Below are 16,581 nucleotides of genomic sequence, written 5' to 3' on the forward strand. Positions count from 1 at the left end.
GCTCTTCGAACGTCTTGTTCACCGGCTTCTCTGGCGCTAGAAGGTCCTTCATCAGGGAGTACGTTCTGGATCCACAAACCGTCAGATGAGCTCTGCGTTTGTCGACCGAATTCTGTCCCAACCATTCCTTAGTGACAAAACTTTGCTGTAGTCTTTCAATAAAGTCATCCCAATCATCACCAACACAGTACCTCTCTTCTGTGCTGCTAGCGGCCATGCTCGCGTGATTTAAATCCCAGTTTCTCGTCGCCAATAATATGTCCTTACTATACAGTATAAATGCACACGAGGCCCATACTTGAGCGAAGGTCATTCTGTTATTACCAAGACCACAAGTGATGAAGGTGGGTGGAGCTTCCCCTTTTATACCTGAAAGTCCAGGTTAGGAGTGTCTCCCACAAATTCACCCCCTTGAGGTCAATGTTCTCGAGGTATAAGCTGACCAACATAGGTCAGCTTATACATGAGTTACAATGATAGTTGAATACATGACGGTGTCAGCCACATTTCTGTACAGATTCCAAGCTCGGGCACTGAAATATGTTTAAAATTATAAAAACTTTCTTTAAAATTTGTATTCTCCTTCACTTTTTCCTTTTCATGGCATTCGGGTGCAATTGTCTGAGTACTGGTTGTTCACAGGCATCTTATTCTATTGGGCATTGTTCAAATGTAAGCTGACACAGCAGATTTAGGCTACAGTAGCCAAGATGATACCCCAAGCATGCACATTCCAGTTGCTTTTACAGAATAACTATATCAGCAACTGTAGTCAATTTTACATTTTCCGAGTCTGAGTGTGTGTAGGTCTCCAACAGTGAAATTACCCAGCTTAGTACAGGTCACTGATCAAATCTGGAACTTTTATATGGTGTAATTTTACAGCACATGCTACAGTTACACACTGAGCCATTGGGTGAGCATAAATCGCTTCTTTATTAAATAGGGTGTTTTTTTTGGGTGAAGATTACTAGATTTGTGTCGATGATTCATTGACTTACCTGCCGGTCTCATCGTAGAGTATTCCTTTATCTTCCCTTCTGGCTGCATTGGGGTGGAGTCTCTGATATTTGTTACCCCTCTCTATTAGATTTGTGTTGGAGGGGTGGAATCTGTAACATATTGCCGCCCCTCTCTGGGTATGCTGAAATCACACATTAACCACTATCTTTCATCTATTAATAAGAAATAAAAATTCAGAAAAAAATATTAAAATAAACTTTAAAAACTCAAGTCTTTCATTTTCTATGTGCCAATAACTTAAATTTTCCATTTTAATTGTGGGTAATATATCCTGGGAAACAGTTAATTAAAAATACAGTTCAGTCAAAGAACATTTTATTCTGTTACAGGCTTCCTGACTAAGTTGCTGAATTGAGTGATGCTCTTCTTTCTTGTTTTCTTCCTATTGTTTTTTTCTCCTTTATTTGTTCTTGAATGCAGAGGTGGGGCCTGCTTCCATGATAGTTGGTAACCTTGTGGCAGGAAAGCGAATAGCACAGGCCTCGGGCAGGGATGTCACCCAGTTTGAGGACAATGATCAGGCTCGAAAGGTATGGCATTCTCTGTACTGTAAGAATGATAATTTAATTACATGTTATGCTCTGTTTAGGCTAAAGGTCATTAGCTTTGTGCTGTATGATCTACAAGATGAAACATGGTTGATTTATAGTGTCTTTTGTGATTGTAATAAGGATCATGCACAGCAAGAGCTTTTCAGCATGTATTACAGGGCTTAAAAGGGAACTGCAAGTTCAAAGAAAAACTATCCCATTTAAGCATAAAGTACAAATTGCTCTTCAAAACAACATCGAAGTTCCTGGAGGATTGAGGGGCTGAAGGAGGTTACAGAGATAGGGAGGAGCGAGGCCATGGAGTGATTTGAAAACAAGGATGAGAATTTTAAAATGGATGCATTGTTGGTCAGAGATCACAAGTGGTGGGTGAACGGGACTTGGTTGCTAGTAGGGTTAAGTTCTGTTTTACAGTCCGAGAGGTTTGCCTGCAATCTGTTTGATTTTTTTTTTTGGTTGTGAATTTATTTTCCTAATTTACTTACACAAATGTGGTGAAAAGTTCCTGTGTGTTATAGCCAGTAGTATCCTGTGGTTTGATGTCATAATGTAATACCAAATGGGGCTAATCTTTATGGATTGCTTTTTTATGTCTTGGTACGTTTTTATCGTTTTGCAGGAATCATTTGCTTATTTTTTCCACATAATACGATCATTGCAAAGCTGATATGCGGCATGGAAACAGGCCATTCGGCCCAACCAGTCCATGTCGGCGATTATAGAAACATAGAAACATTCGGCCCTTCTAGCCTGCACCGCCATTCAATGAGTTCATGGCTGAACATGCAACTTCAAACCCCTTGATCCCCCTAGTAGTAAGGACTTCATCTAACTCCTTTTTGAATATATTTAGTGAATTGGCCTCAACAACTTTCTGTGGTAGAGAATTCCACAGGTTCACCACTCTCTGAAGAAGTTTCTCCTTATCTCGGTTCTAAATGGCTTACGCCTTATCCTTAGACTGTGATCCCTGGTTCTGGACTTCCCCAACATTGGGAACATTCTTCCTGCATCTAACCTGACGAAACCCGTCAGAATTTTAAATGTTTCTATGAGGTCCCCTCTCATTCTTCTGAACTCCAGTGAATACAAGCCCAGTTGATCCAGCCTTTCTTGATAGGTCAGTCCCGCCATCCCAGGAATCAGTCTGGTGAACCTTCGCTGCACTCCCTCAATAGCAAGAATGTCCTTCCTCAGGTTAGGAGACCAAAACTGTACACAATACTCCAGGTGTGGCCTCACCAAGGCCCTGTACAACTGTAGCAGCACCTCCCTGCCCCTGTACTCAAATCCCCTCGCTATGAAGGCTAACATGCCATTTGCTTTCTTAACTGCCTGCTGTACCTGCATGCCAACCTTCAATGACTGATGTACCATGACACCCAGGTCTCGTTGCACCTCCCATTTTCCTAATCTGTCACCATTCAGATAATAGTCTGTCTCTCAGTTTTTACCACCAAAGTGGATAACCTCACATTTATCCACATTATATTTCATCTGCCATGCATTTGCCCACTCACCTAACCTATCCAAGTCACTCTGCAGCCTCATAGCATCCTCCTCGCAGCTCACACGGCCACCCAACTTAGTGTCATCCGCAAATTTGGAGATACTACATTTAATCCCCTCGTCTAAATCATTAATGTACAGTGTAAACAGCTGGGGCCCCAGCACAGAACCTTGCGGTACCCCACTAGTCACTGCCTGCCATTCTGAAAAGTACCCATTTACTCCTACTCTTTGCTTCCTGTCTGACAACCAGTTCTCAATCCATGTCAGCACATTACCCCCAATCCCATGTGCTTTAACTTTGCACATTAATCTCTTGTGTGGGACCTTGTCGAAAGCCTTCTGAAAGTCCAAATATACCACATCAACTGGTTCTCCCTTGTCCACTCTACTGGAAACATCCTCAAAAAATTCCAGAAGATTTGTCAAGCATGATTTCCCTTTCACAAATCCATGCTGACTTGGACCTATCATGTCACCTCTTTCCAAATGCGCTGCTATGACATCCTTAATAATTGATTCCATCATTTTACCCACTACCGATGTCAGGCTGACTGGTCTATAATTCCCTGTTTTCTCTCTCCCTCCTTTTTTAAAAAGTGGGGTTACATTGGCTACCCTCCACTCCATAGGAACTGATCCAGAGTCAATGGAATGTTGTAAAATGACTGTCAATGCATCCGCTATTTCCAAGACCACCTCCTTAAGTACTCTGGGATGCAGTCCATCAGGCCCTGGGGATTTATCGGCCTTCAATCCCATCAATTTCCCCAACACAACTTCCCGACTAATAAGGATTTCCCTCAGTTCCTCCTCCTTACTAGACCCTCTGACCCCTTTTATATCCGGAAGGTTGTTTGTGTCCTCCTTAGTGAATACCGAACCAAAGTACTTGTTCAATTGGTCTGCCATTTCTTTGTTCCCCGTTATGACTTCCCCTGATTCTGACTGCAAGGGATCTACGTTTGTCTTTACTAACCTTTTTCTCTTTACATATCTATAGAAACTTTTGCAATCCGTCTTAATGTTCCCTGCAAGCTTCTTCTCGTACTCCATTTTCCCTGCCCTAATCAAACCCTTTGTCCTCCTCTGCTGAGTTCTAAATTTCTCCCAGTCCCCCGGTTCGCTGCTATTTCTGGCCAATTTGTATGCCACTTCCATGGTTTTAATACTATCCCTGATTTCCCTTGATAGCCATGGTTGAGCCACCTTCCCTTTTTTATTTTTACGCCAGACAGAAATGTACAATTGTTGTAATTCATCCATGCGGTCTCTAAATGTCTGCCATTGCCCATCCACAGTCAACCCCTTAAGTATCATTCGCCAATCTATCTTAGCCAATTCACGCCTCATACCTTCAAAGTTACCCTTCTTTAAGTTCTGGACCATGGTCTCTGAATTAACTGTTTCATTCTCCATCTTAATGCAGAATTCCACCATATTATGGTCACTCTTCCCCAAGGGGCCTCGCACAACGAGATTGCTAATTAATCCCCTCTCATTGCACAACACCCAGTCTAAGATGGCCGCCCCCCTAGTTGTTTCCTTGACATATTGATCTGGAAAACCATCCCTTATGCACTCCAGGAAATCCTCCTCCACCGTATTGCTTCCAGTTTGGTTAGCCCAATCTATGTGCATATTAAAGTCACCCATTATAACTGCTGCACCTTTATTGCATTCCTGTTTGATGCCCTCCCCAACATCACTACTACTATTTGGAGGTCTGTACACAACTCTCACTAATGTTTTTTGCCCTTTGGTGTTCTACAGCTCTACCCATATCGATTCCACATCATCCAAGCTAATGTCCTTCCTAACTATTGTATTAATCTCCTCCTTAACCAGCAATGCTACCCCACCTCCTTTTCCTTTTATTCTATCCTTCCTGAATGTTGAATATCCCTGGATGTTGAGTTCCCAGCCCTGATCATCCTGGAGCCACGTCTCTGTAATCCTAATCGCATCATATTTGTTAACATCTATATGCTCCACTCGAGCCTCCTCCCGTCTTTCCTCATCTAAATCTATCATCATAACCCTCTATTCCTTTCTCCCTCATATTCTTATCTAGGTTCCTCTTAAATGCATCTATACCATTTGTCTCAACTCGTCCTTGTGGTAGTGAATTAAGCAGAAATTGTTTTTAATCCTGATATTTTCTGTCCCCACCAAAAGACAAGAGAGTACACAACAATTTCAGGCTTGAGAACAACAAACTAATTCCTCAGAAGGGAATTTCAAATGAACATTGTCTCACATTATTCAGTTTTGACACAAGATGACAATGGGATGTGTATTATAGAAGTTATGCTTAGAGGGGAAATTAAGAGACTTTTTTTAATGCAGCAAGTTATTGTGATCTGGAATACACTGCCTGAAAGGGTAGTGGAAGCATATTAAATAGCAACTTTCAAAAGGGAGTTGGATATGTACTTGAAAAGGAAACGTGTAGAACGACATGGGGAAAGAGCAGTGGAGTGGGACCAATTGGATAGCTCTTTCAAAGAGCCAGCACAAGCACGATGGGCCGAATGGCCTCTGTCTGCTGTACGATTCTATGTATCTATTCTATGAATCTGTGAGCTGCTGACCACATATTTCATGGAAAATATTTTCAAGTCAGAAGGTGATATCATCCAAAAATAAACTTGTGGTTCCACACCCAAGAAAATAGATTACTTTGGCTCTCTGTCTTCAAAAAACCTAAGCATAGACAGCAAGTTACCAAAAACTGTGTTTCAAGGCTTGATTGTTGGATTATTCTACTCTGGCCAGAAGAGTGCCAACTGTTCATGCTGTTGCATTCATCTGTTTGTTTCTGAGTGTGTGTGAATTGTTTGTGCAGCTGACACTGCTTTCTGCAGCTTGATGCACCATTGTGTATGGTGTATTGAGGAATGGGTGCAGCAAACACCCAGGAGCAAGAATTCATTTGGCAGCTATTTGTACCAACTCATAAATGTGTATTTTGAAATATTCTTGTGATGTTGCTACTAGAAATCAGAGCAATTCTCTTCTCCTCCCCCCCGCCCCCGGTAAACACCTGCTCAACTTTCCCTGTCAGCAAATTATCCGAATACAGGTTTATTTTAACTAGTTTATTTCCGTTTAGGAAATCTGCTTTGTGCTGCTATGTAAGTTGATACATCATTCGGTATGGCAAAATGCCAGCTGAAAGGATGAATTTTGTTGTCTTTTAACTACATGCTTGATATCTGTACCATCTTTGGCTGCTTAATGATATTTCCCCTTTTTCCAGTTTCTGTTCTTGGCAGATGTTCTGCACTGGCGTGCTCAGACAACTCCAGACCATCCTCTTTTTCTCCTTCTCAATGCCAAGGTATGTTCAGAGCAAGGTGAATTAATTCTTGGGAGAAAGTGAATTCAGATTAAAATTTAATAAATAAAAGTTGTTCAGTTATTTCAGTTAGTGGTGTTAGCAGTTTCATCTGGAATTGTATTAGTATATGGGTGTACTGGCTGAAGATCCATCAGGATGTAGTGGGACGTCAAGGATATAGTTATCAATAGAGAATAATTAGTGGGGAACAGTAGGTTGTGTACAATGATTTCAGTAGAATCTTTCATACCTGAGCGCTTCTTGCATCATTGTCTCTATATCTCACTGTTTGCTGTTATATCATTATAAGAATGATAGTGTAGCCTGCATTTCACTAATACCTCACTTTTTGACCATAATTCAAGTGTTGCACTCAAATATCTGTGCCACACTTCAAAAGAAAAATGTAAAGAAACAAAGCAACTCTTCAGGATCACATATTACTGGAGTCAGAATACCTGTACCACCTCAGTTGGCCCCTTATGAATTCTTTCAATGTTTACTTAAAAGCAATGTTTAATTAGTCTAGTGTTTTAACCATTAGTAATTAGATTTTGTAGCCTCCAAGGGTTAAGTACCAACAGTTTCCCTGGTATAATGCACCTGATGTTATCAAGCACAACATCCTTTGACTTTGTGCAAGCAGCGCCATGTGAGACTTGCTCGTATATGTAACACTTGGTACTTCTGACGCCATACACTAAATCAAAAGCAAAATACAGTGAATGCTGGAAATCTGAAATAAAGACATGAAATGCTGACAATACTCAGCAGGTCAGACAGCATCTGTGGAGAGAGAAACAGAGTTAACGTTTCAGCTTGATGACTTTTCGTCCGTTGTGACGAAAGGCCATCGACCTGAAACATTAACTCTTTCTTTCCAGAAATGCTGCTTGACCTGCTGAGCATTTCCAGAATTTTCTGTTTGTATATCATACACTAAATGTCGGACTTGTGTCAGCTATGGCTCAGTAGGTAGCACACTCGCCTCTGAATCAGAAGGTTGTGGGTTCAAGTTCCACTCCAGAGACTTGAGCACAAAAATCTAGGCTGACACTCCAGTGCAGTGCTGAGGGAATGCTGCACTGTCGTAGGTGCCATCTTTCAGATAGAACGTTAAACCGAGGCCCCGTCTGTTCTCTCAGGTGGATGTAAACGATCCCATGGCACTATTTTGAAGAAGAGCAGGGGAGTTATCCCCGGTGACCTGGCTAATAGTTATCCCTCGATCAATATAACGAAAAACAGATTATCTGGTCATTATCACACTGCATTGTAGGAGCTTGCTGTGTGCAAATTGGCTACTGCGTTTCCCACATTACAACAGTAATGACACTCCAAAAATACTTCATTGGCTGTAAAGCGCATTGAGACATTCGTTGGTCATGAAAGTCGCTATATAAATGCAAGCCTTTTTATCTTTACAGATGCAAAACTTTAAATTAATGCTGGATGCATCTGATTGGCTGTCTGAAATGTCAAACATTTTCCAATCTGCAAAATATCCTGATCAAACAACAATTAAGCACTGCCCTCAGCTTGTGTTTATTTAACAACAATTGGACTCGAGTTCAAAGGGACATAGCTCAACATTAGCAGTAACATAATATGTTATGCATTACATCTGTCCTTTTAAAACCGGGTATTATAATACTTCGTTGAGCAAAGCCATTGAAGATCCTTTCGAATGCGTACATCATTAATGTGATATTGTACATTGTGGAGCGAAGAGATATATGGAGAGGTGAATGGGATTTTTTTGTGTTATGTGTTAATAGTTGATGGAATGGAATGGCTGGTATAATATTCGGGACTGATAGAATCCAGGTCAGAAAGTATGGAGTGCATTGATCACCAAACTCCAGAATGGAGAATGTATAAAGAAAGAGATTTGTGGCAGCAGCTCCATCTTGCACATCAATATTTTTTTTACCCAACAGGGCACCGTTGTGAATACAGCGACATGTATACAACTGCACAAGAGAGCAGAGAGAGTGGCTGCAGCCTTGTTAGAAAAAGGACGTCTCAACACCGGGGACCATGTGGCCTTGGTTTACCCACCAGGTAAACAGGACAGTGTGCTACTACTTTGACGTCTTTGTGGTTAAACAAATCTGTTTACTTCAGGCAGGTTGCTGTTGAATCAGGTAACTCCAGCAGCAGAATGTTTACATATTTATCCAAATTGGGGATCTGTTCTGTTTTGGGATTTCTAACTAGCCTAGGAGGGATTTCGGATCATTCCACATTAGGATGTTAAGTTAACCGTGGCTCATAAGATGCTAAATACACAACAGATAGCTATTGGGGAATGCAAAATAGAATTCAACACAAAGGATTGGAACCAGACAAACTGGCTGAAGAAATGGAGCTTCCACCATGACAATGGAGGTTTGTAGATGGTTGTTGGAATGGCTTCATTGTGAGTTCAGTGGGAATGGATTCTCAGAGCCAAGACCTAGGAGAATTGTCGGTGGTGTGGTTAGCAGCTTGACAGACCAATCCTCATGCTCGGAGAGCTGGGCAGGGCAGAATTTACTGATCAGGAAAGTGTATTTAGCCTGCTAACAAGCATAGTGTGGTATGCTTTGTTATTTTCCTGTCACGAGGCACATTATAAAATAGATTAAAATTAATTGCGAATGTTATTCTGTTCCTTTATCATATGTAAAATAACTTGGCCTCGTCTCACTGGTATTCATTAGTCTGCTTCCAGAGATAGAAACACATGAGATTTCTGTATCCAGTTCACGTAATGTGGAGTTTCATCAATTTCAACCCCCAGATCATGCTACCTTCTGACTTGGTGCAACAGTAAAATTAAACTCTAGATCATGGGAATGTACAAATCTGCTTAAAGGAGAGAAAAAATGAGGAACTTGAGAGAATATCTTGTGCAGAAATTTCTAACATTCTACTTCACTCAAGAAGATTGATAGCTGTTGGGATGATCAAAGCAGTGTTTAATAATGTTTCTTTATTCTCCAACTGATGGTAATCACACGACTCACAATGTAACAAAATTGTGATTTAGATAAAGCCAAAATTTTAGAAAAATGAGATAGGATCTTCATAAAACTGTTTCAACTATGTGGCACAGAGATGCATTGAAGCTGCAAATAGTGTTATTTAGTTATGTACTGTCAGGGCAGTAAAGCTGTAAGGAACTACAGGTTGAACCTTTCTTATCCGGGACCCACTTATCCGGCACCACCCCTCTGGCACCATTCCCCGGTGGCGTATGCGCAGAACACAGCCGGTCAAAATCTTACTCGCCAGTATAATCTTTCTCCTCAATGCCGGAGTTATCGTCTGCTTCCTCCTCGTTGCACTGCTGGAACTCCTGCAGCCACAGTCCTATGGCCGGTCGCTCCTCCCCACAGTGCTCCCTCTGGGGGGTTGGGCCGGCGGGCCAGGTCCTCAGTCCACACCGACTCTTCGGGCCCACACGGGCCCCCTGACACACTTCGGGGCCCCCGACTCTTAGGAGCCTGCTAATTCTTCGGACCCGCTTGGACCGCGCCGACATTTGGGGCCCACTTAGGCCGCCGACGCTCCCCCCCCCCCCCGGGCCCCGAGTTGAGTTCTTTCCCTCATCCGGCAAAATCCCTCATTCGGCACAGGCCAGGTCCCGAGGGTGCCAGATAAGGGAGGTTCAACATGTACCTGAAAAAGCAAACACATTGTAAGGACAAGGAACATAGTTTGATTTATTTCTGTATCAATAAACCTGCTACTCTGCCACTTTGCCCTTGGAAGGCTTTGCCAACTAGCTTTTGCTTCATCAGTACAGATTCTGTAATGGATACCCTTGAATCAGAATTGGCAATTGTATCCCCATTCAGCTTCCTAACCAATTGTGAACAGAGTGATTCCTCTTAACATTTTTGTCTCACTGACATGGTGAAATCCCATAGACTCAATTTACAGAGTGACCTCTGACAGATCAATAAATCATAGTACTGTACAAACTGTCTCATTCTGCTTCTTCCTACAGGTATTGACCTTATAATGACTTTCTATGGGTGTCTGTATGCAGGGTGTGTGCCTGTCACTGTGCGACCGCCTCACCCACAGAACCTTGCCACCACTTTACCCACTGTCAAGATGATTGTTGAGGTATGATATCAAACAACTATTTAGAACTCCAAGCACCTTTCTAGGATACATGATTTCATGCTGTACCATTTATATATTGATATCTCCAACTTTAGGAAATTATACCATTGACTATATTTAAGAAATTGATGTCCCTGACTCTAGGAATTATAACAAAAGTAAATCTGGAATAAAAGCAGAAAATGCTGGAAATCTCAGCAGGTCAGGCAGCATCTGTGGCGAGGAAGCAGAGTTAACGTTTCGGGTCGATGATTCTTCGTCAGAACTGGAGTGTTCGAAAAGAACAGAACAAGCACTGAAAGGGGAAGAAAGACCAAAAGGGAAGGTCTTTGATAGGTTGAAAGACAAGAGAGATTAGAGAGACAAAAGGGATGTTGGCCCAAATTCAAATGGTAATGTCAGGAGTTAGAAAAACATTAGTCAAGATAGGGTGTGAATGATGGGATACTGACCAACTGTCATTAGCGACAAGGGAAAAAAAAAGAAAGAAACAGGCTCTGAGAGGGTCGGGAAAGGGAGCCAAAGATTGACAGCGGTTACGCTCTGAAATTTTTGAACTCAATGTTGAATCCAGAAGGCTGTACAGTGCCTAAACGAAGCCTAATTAAAATTATAACATTCGTTACATTGCAATTCATAGAATAGGATTAACTAAGCCTTATTATAAAGTTTGCTGGCCCCTTGAATGAAAGAGTCACACTACAGTCCACTTAGAAAGCGAAATGGAACTGTGACACAACTCACTGCTTTCCATAAAGAGGGAGTAACTGAGTTATATCATGAGGCATGCTTAAAGAAGGTAATCTCTTTCACTCACTCACACAAAGCTGTGCCACACATTGCTGCTATCCATATTTAGAGCATAACAATCTCCAGCGCGAGCTGCTCCAAGTATGCGATGATTTTGAGATGGGCGACTGGGTGATGTCATCAAAACCCTGGTCACCGTTTTGGCGCGTGGGCAGGAACATTGGCAGGGCCCAGGTACAGAGGAGTGGGAAGGTCAGGGCGGATGAGTGGCGAGATGCGGTGAATGTTTATGGCAGAGGAGTGGCGAGAGGTCGTGGCGGAGGTTCAGTGAATGAGGGTACAGGCCCCAGAAGAGCCGAGGGCCCAGGGGCAGCACGGGCCAGCACACACTGTGATATGTGTGCACACTAGGTCCGTGCAGCAGAACAGGTCTCCAGTCATCCTGGTTAATCATTGCCACTGGATAAAGGCCGAGCTCTGTCAAGCCCGTGTGGTGGCTGCTGTGCAACGGTCACCACACATTAAAAAAAATTTGCGCACAGGCATCTTCCACCCATTCAGTTGGAGTTCAGGACTGGAACATCGGGTCCTTCATCGAAACACCTGTGAACTCATGGAAGCAAGTCATCCTCGTTCGAGGGACCGCCTATGATGATAATTATGATAACTAATGGAGTCATGCTTAAGATTAAATAGCTGATGAAGTTGTGGCATGAGTCACTGTATTACCTATACAGAGGGACTTACTGATGGTTGTACACCCTGTGTGATTTTGCTGTGCATGCAGACGAAAAGGTTGCTGGAGATCATGTGTCAGTCTTCTGTCCACGTGGAGGGAATTTGGCTGAATTATGAAAAACTTGTTGCAGGTTTACATTACTCCTTTGATAGCTTGTTTACACTACCTCTCAAAAGCAATAAAAACAGAAAATGCTGCACATCTCAGCAGGTCAGGCAGCATCTGTGAAGAGAGAAACTGAGTTAATGTTTCAGGTTGATGACCAGGATGAAGGGTCATCGACTTGAAGCATTAACTCTGTTTCTCTCTCCACAGATATTGCCTGACCCGCTGAGATTTCCAGCATTTTCTGTTTTTATTTCAGATTCCAACATCCGCAGTATTTTGCTTTCCCTTTATAGCGATGTTGGTGTAACAAAGATTCTGGATTGAAATCAGCTCAAACATATTTGCTAAATCGTGGCTTTCATACGAATGCCTTTGTTCAATACATGCACTCAGCTGAAGTAAACCAGTATTATTACTCTAACAACCTCGTTTATTCCATGGTCATGCAGATCTTGTGGTTAACAAAAGGTTCTTGTTCTCTTGATGGTCAGTAATACTGCCTTTGTGCTTAACAAAGGGTTCCTGTTCTCTTGATGGTCAGAAATACTGCCTTCTACCTCTAGCGTAAATAGGAAAAACTCATCAAACCAGCACCCGAAAGAGTTGCGAGTCTTTGCACAAGATAATTGTTTCACGTTTTGGATCCAGGATTACAGATAGCTCCGAGGTATTCCAACGTTCATCGAACCTTTGCTCTCGTCGCATCTCGAGATCCACGCTCAACGCCATGTACCACCACATGCACGCTCTCGACCTCTCTCTTCAGCAGCACCGACTCACTATCTCAGAGCTGTCCTGGACCGCAGTTTCATTTTATCTGGCACTTTAACAAAATACTTTTTTCCTTCCTTTCAGGTGTCAAGGATCGTAAGCTTCAACAACTCTTGGGACACCAATGGTCCTCTGGAGCTTTCTTCCCTTTCATTTTCCTCTCATCCCATCCCTCCTTCCAATTTCACTGCCTGCCGTGTTTTCACTACCCCTGCTGACCTTGCCTCCTCTGACCCTGAACGATCAGTCTTCAGCAAACGTCCAAGCTTCATCCCCTTATAGCCCCACTTCATGTATTTCCAGCTCAGCACAATGCAGAGCTCTTTTTCCGTCGCCTTGGTTTCTACCCACTTCTTTGGTCAGGAGTCCCACCCACTGCTGACCCTTTCTCCCCTTTTCAGAATTTTCGCTCTACCTAGACCCCTCCCTCTGGTCTCTTACCCTCAAGATCTTTTCATTGACATCGACTGTCTCAATTTCTCTGCTCCCCTCACTCACTCCAACCTACCTCCCTCTGAACTTGCAGCAGTCCGTTCTCTTAGATCCAACCCAAACATTGTCATTAAACCTGCTGACAAGGGTGGCGCTGTTGGTTTGGCAGACCGACCTCTACCTTGCGGAGGCTGGATGCCTCCTCTCTGAAATCTCCTCCCACCTCCCCCTGGGCCATGAGCCCACTACCGAACATCAAGCCATCATTTCCCAAACTGACCTCATCTTCTCTGGAAATCTTCCCTCCACAGCCACCAACCTCATAGATCCCCAACCCCACACAGCCCGCTTCTACCTCCTTCCCAAGATCCACCAATAAGACTGCCCTGGTAGATCCATCGTTTCAGCCTGTTCTTGCCCCATGGAACTGATTTTTTCCTATCTCGACTTTTTTTTTCTCCCCTTGTCCAGTCTCTTCCCACCTACATCCGCGACTCTTCCGATGCTCTCCGCCACTTTAACAGTTTCCAGTTTCCTGGCCCCAACCGTCTCCTTTTCACCATGGGCATCCAATCCCTCTACACGTCCATCCCCCATCAGGATGGCCTGAGGGCGCACGGCTTCTTCCTTACACAGAGGCCCAACCAGTCCCCATCCACCACCACCCTCCTCCGCTTGGCTGAACTTGTCACATTGAACAATTTCTCCTTTTAACTCCACTCACTTCCTCCAAATCAAAGGTGTTGCTATGGGAACCCGCATGGGTCCAGACTATGCCTGCCTTTTCGTGGGACATGTGTTACATTCTTTGTTCCAGACCTACTGAGGGCCCATCTGTTACACTCATAATAAATGGTGAGACTGAGTACTGTGTATAATGAGCAAGTGTGACCTTAGCTCCTTTATTAAGGTTCCAGAGTGCAGGTACCTTGTGGGTGGCCTGCTGATATACTGTGCTCCCAAGGGATGCAAGTTATAAAGGGTTACATACATAACATCACTTCCCCCGTGACGTCAACAGTAAACTTATTTACAAGGTGAGACGATCTGGGGCTTTGCGCTCCCTTGTCGATCGTCTCAGTACAAATGCTGGTGTGGGTGGGTTGGTCAGTTCTTCACTGGGCTGTTGGGCAGCTGGCCTTGCCGGGCTGCTGGGGATGATGAGTTCGGTTTTGTGGTCAATTATGATGTCAGTTGCCACGTGTGTGTGTGTCGGAAGGTCAAAGTTGGTGGTGTCCTCTTCGGGTTGTTCGTAACTGCAATTTGATTTGGTCCAAATGTTTTTGTGCGTTTGTCAATTGGTCTGTTTGACCTGAAACACCCTACTCCCCTCTTTGGCTGTGAACGTGCCAGCGAGCCATTTGGGACCATGTCCATAATTGAGCACAAACACAGGATCATTGATCTCAATATCGCATGACAAATTTGCGCGATCATGGTACAAACTTTGTTGATGCCGCTTGCCCTCCATGTGATCAAGAGAGAGCCTTGTTTTTAGCGCCCTTTTCATGAGCAGCTCGGCTGGGGAAATCCCGGTGAGTGAGTGGGGTCTGCTGTGGCAGCTGAGCAGTACTCTGGACAACCGGGTCTGCAGGGAGCCTCCCGACACAGGTTTCAAGCTTTGCTTGATGGCCTGAACTGCCCATTCTGCCTGGCCGTTGGATGCGGGCTTGAACGGGGCAGTTGTGACATGTTTGATCCCGTTGCGGGTCATGAATTCCTTGAATTCAGCACTGGTGAAGCACGGCCCATTGTTACTGACTAGGACGTCAGGCAAGCCGTATGTGGCAAACATAGCTCGTCGGCTTTCAATGGTGGCCGTGGATGTGCTAAGGAGTCATTATTGTACATTCAATCCGTTTTGAGTAAGCGTCTACGACAACCAAAAACATTTTGTCTAGGAACGTGCCCGCATAGTCTACATGGAACCTCGACCATGGTTTGGATGACCACAACCACAAACTTAGCGGTGCCTCGATGGGTGCGTTGCTCAACTGAGAGCAAGTGTTGCACTGGCGCACGCATGACTCTAAATCTGAGTCGATGCCAGGCCACCACACATGAGATCTGGATATGGCTTTCATCATTACGATGCCTGGGTGGGTGTTGTGCAGTTCGCAAATAAATGTGTCTCTGCCTTTTGGGCAGGACCACGCAATTGCCCTACAAAAGACAGTCCGCCTGCAGGGATAACTCGTCTTTGCATCTGCTTAATCGCATCCTGCATCTCTGCTGGGACACTGGACCAGCTCCCATGGAGGACACAGTTTTTTTACCAAGGACAGTAAAGGATCCTGGCTGGTCCAGGTCCTGATCTGGCAGGCCGTAACGGGGGACTTCTCCTTCTCAAATGCCTCCATGACCATGAGCAAGTCCGCTGGCTGTGCCATTTCCACCCCGGAGGTGGGCAATGGTAGCCAACTGACAGCATCTATGCAGTTCTCTGTGCCCGGTCTGTGGCGGATTACATAATTGTATGCCGACAGTGTGAGCGCCCATCTTTGGATGTGGGCAGAGGCATTGGTAATAATCCCTTTGCTTTCAGAGAACAGCGATATGAGCGGCTTGTGGTCAGTTTCAAGCTCAAACTTGAGGCCAAATAAGTACTGGTGCATTTTTTTTTTACCCCGTAAACGCACGCTAGAGCCTCTTTTTCAACCATGCTGTAGGCCCTTTCGGCCTTGGACAAACTCCTGGACGCATACGTAACCGGTTGCAAAATCCCCGAAACATTAGCCTGTTGTAACACACACCCGACCCCATATGACAACGCATCGCAAGCTAACACTAATCGTTTACATGGATTATACAGGACAAGCAGTTTGTTAGAACACAATAAATTTCTGGCTTTCTTAAAGGCAACCTCTTGTTAATCTCAGTCATCTCCCTTGTGCAGTAGCGCATATAGGGGTTCTAGCAGGGTGCTTAACCCAGGTAGGAAATTACAGAAATAGTTAAGGAGTCCCAGGAACGACTGCAGCTCCGTCATGTTCTGTGGTCGTGGCGCGTTCTTGATGGCCTCCATCTTGGCGTCGGGTCTGATGCCGTCTGCTGCGATTCTCCTTCCTAAGAATTCGACATCCTGTGCCAGGAAAACACACTTCAAGCGTTTCAACCTGAGCCCCACACGATCCAACCGACTAATAACCTCCTCCAGATTCTTCAAGTGCTCCATGCTGTCCTGACCTGTAACCAGTATGTCGTCCTGGAAGACCACTGTACAAGGAACTGACTTT

General features: G+C 44.1%; 1 protein-coding gene across 2 annotated transcripts in view; it reads left to right on the forward strand.

Moving 5' to 3' along the window:
• LOC139260043 (disco-interacting protein 2 homolog A-like) overlaps nucleotides 1-16,581 on the forward strand; it is a 441,929-nt gene that overhangs the window by 332,861 nt on the left and 92,487 nt on the right. For both annotated transcript variants that reach the window (XM_070876128.1, XM_070876127.1), the window contains exons 24-27: nucleotides 1,444-1,553; nucleotides 6,346-6,426; nucleotides 8,367-8,490; nucleotides 10,424-10,545. In XM_070876128.1, the coding sequence (XP_070732229.1) occupies nucleotides 1,444-1,553; nucleotides 6,346-6,426; nucleotides 8,367-8,490; nucleotides 10,424-10,545 (437 nt within the window). The remainder of the gene's footprint in view (nucleotides 1-1,443; nucleotides 1,554-6,345; nucleotides 6,427-8,366; nucleotides 8,491-10,423; nucleotides 10,546-16,581) is intronic.

Source organism: Pristiophorus japonicus, chromosome 3 (genome assembly GCF_044704955.1).
Source record: "Pristiophorus japonicus isolate sPriJap1 chromosome 3, sPriJap1.hap1, whole genome shotgun sequence".
NCBI lineage: Eukaryota > Metazoa > Chordata > Chondrichthyes > Pristiophoridae > Pristiophorus > Pristiophorus japonicus.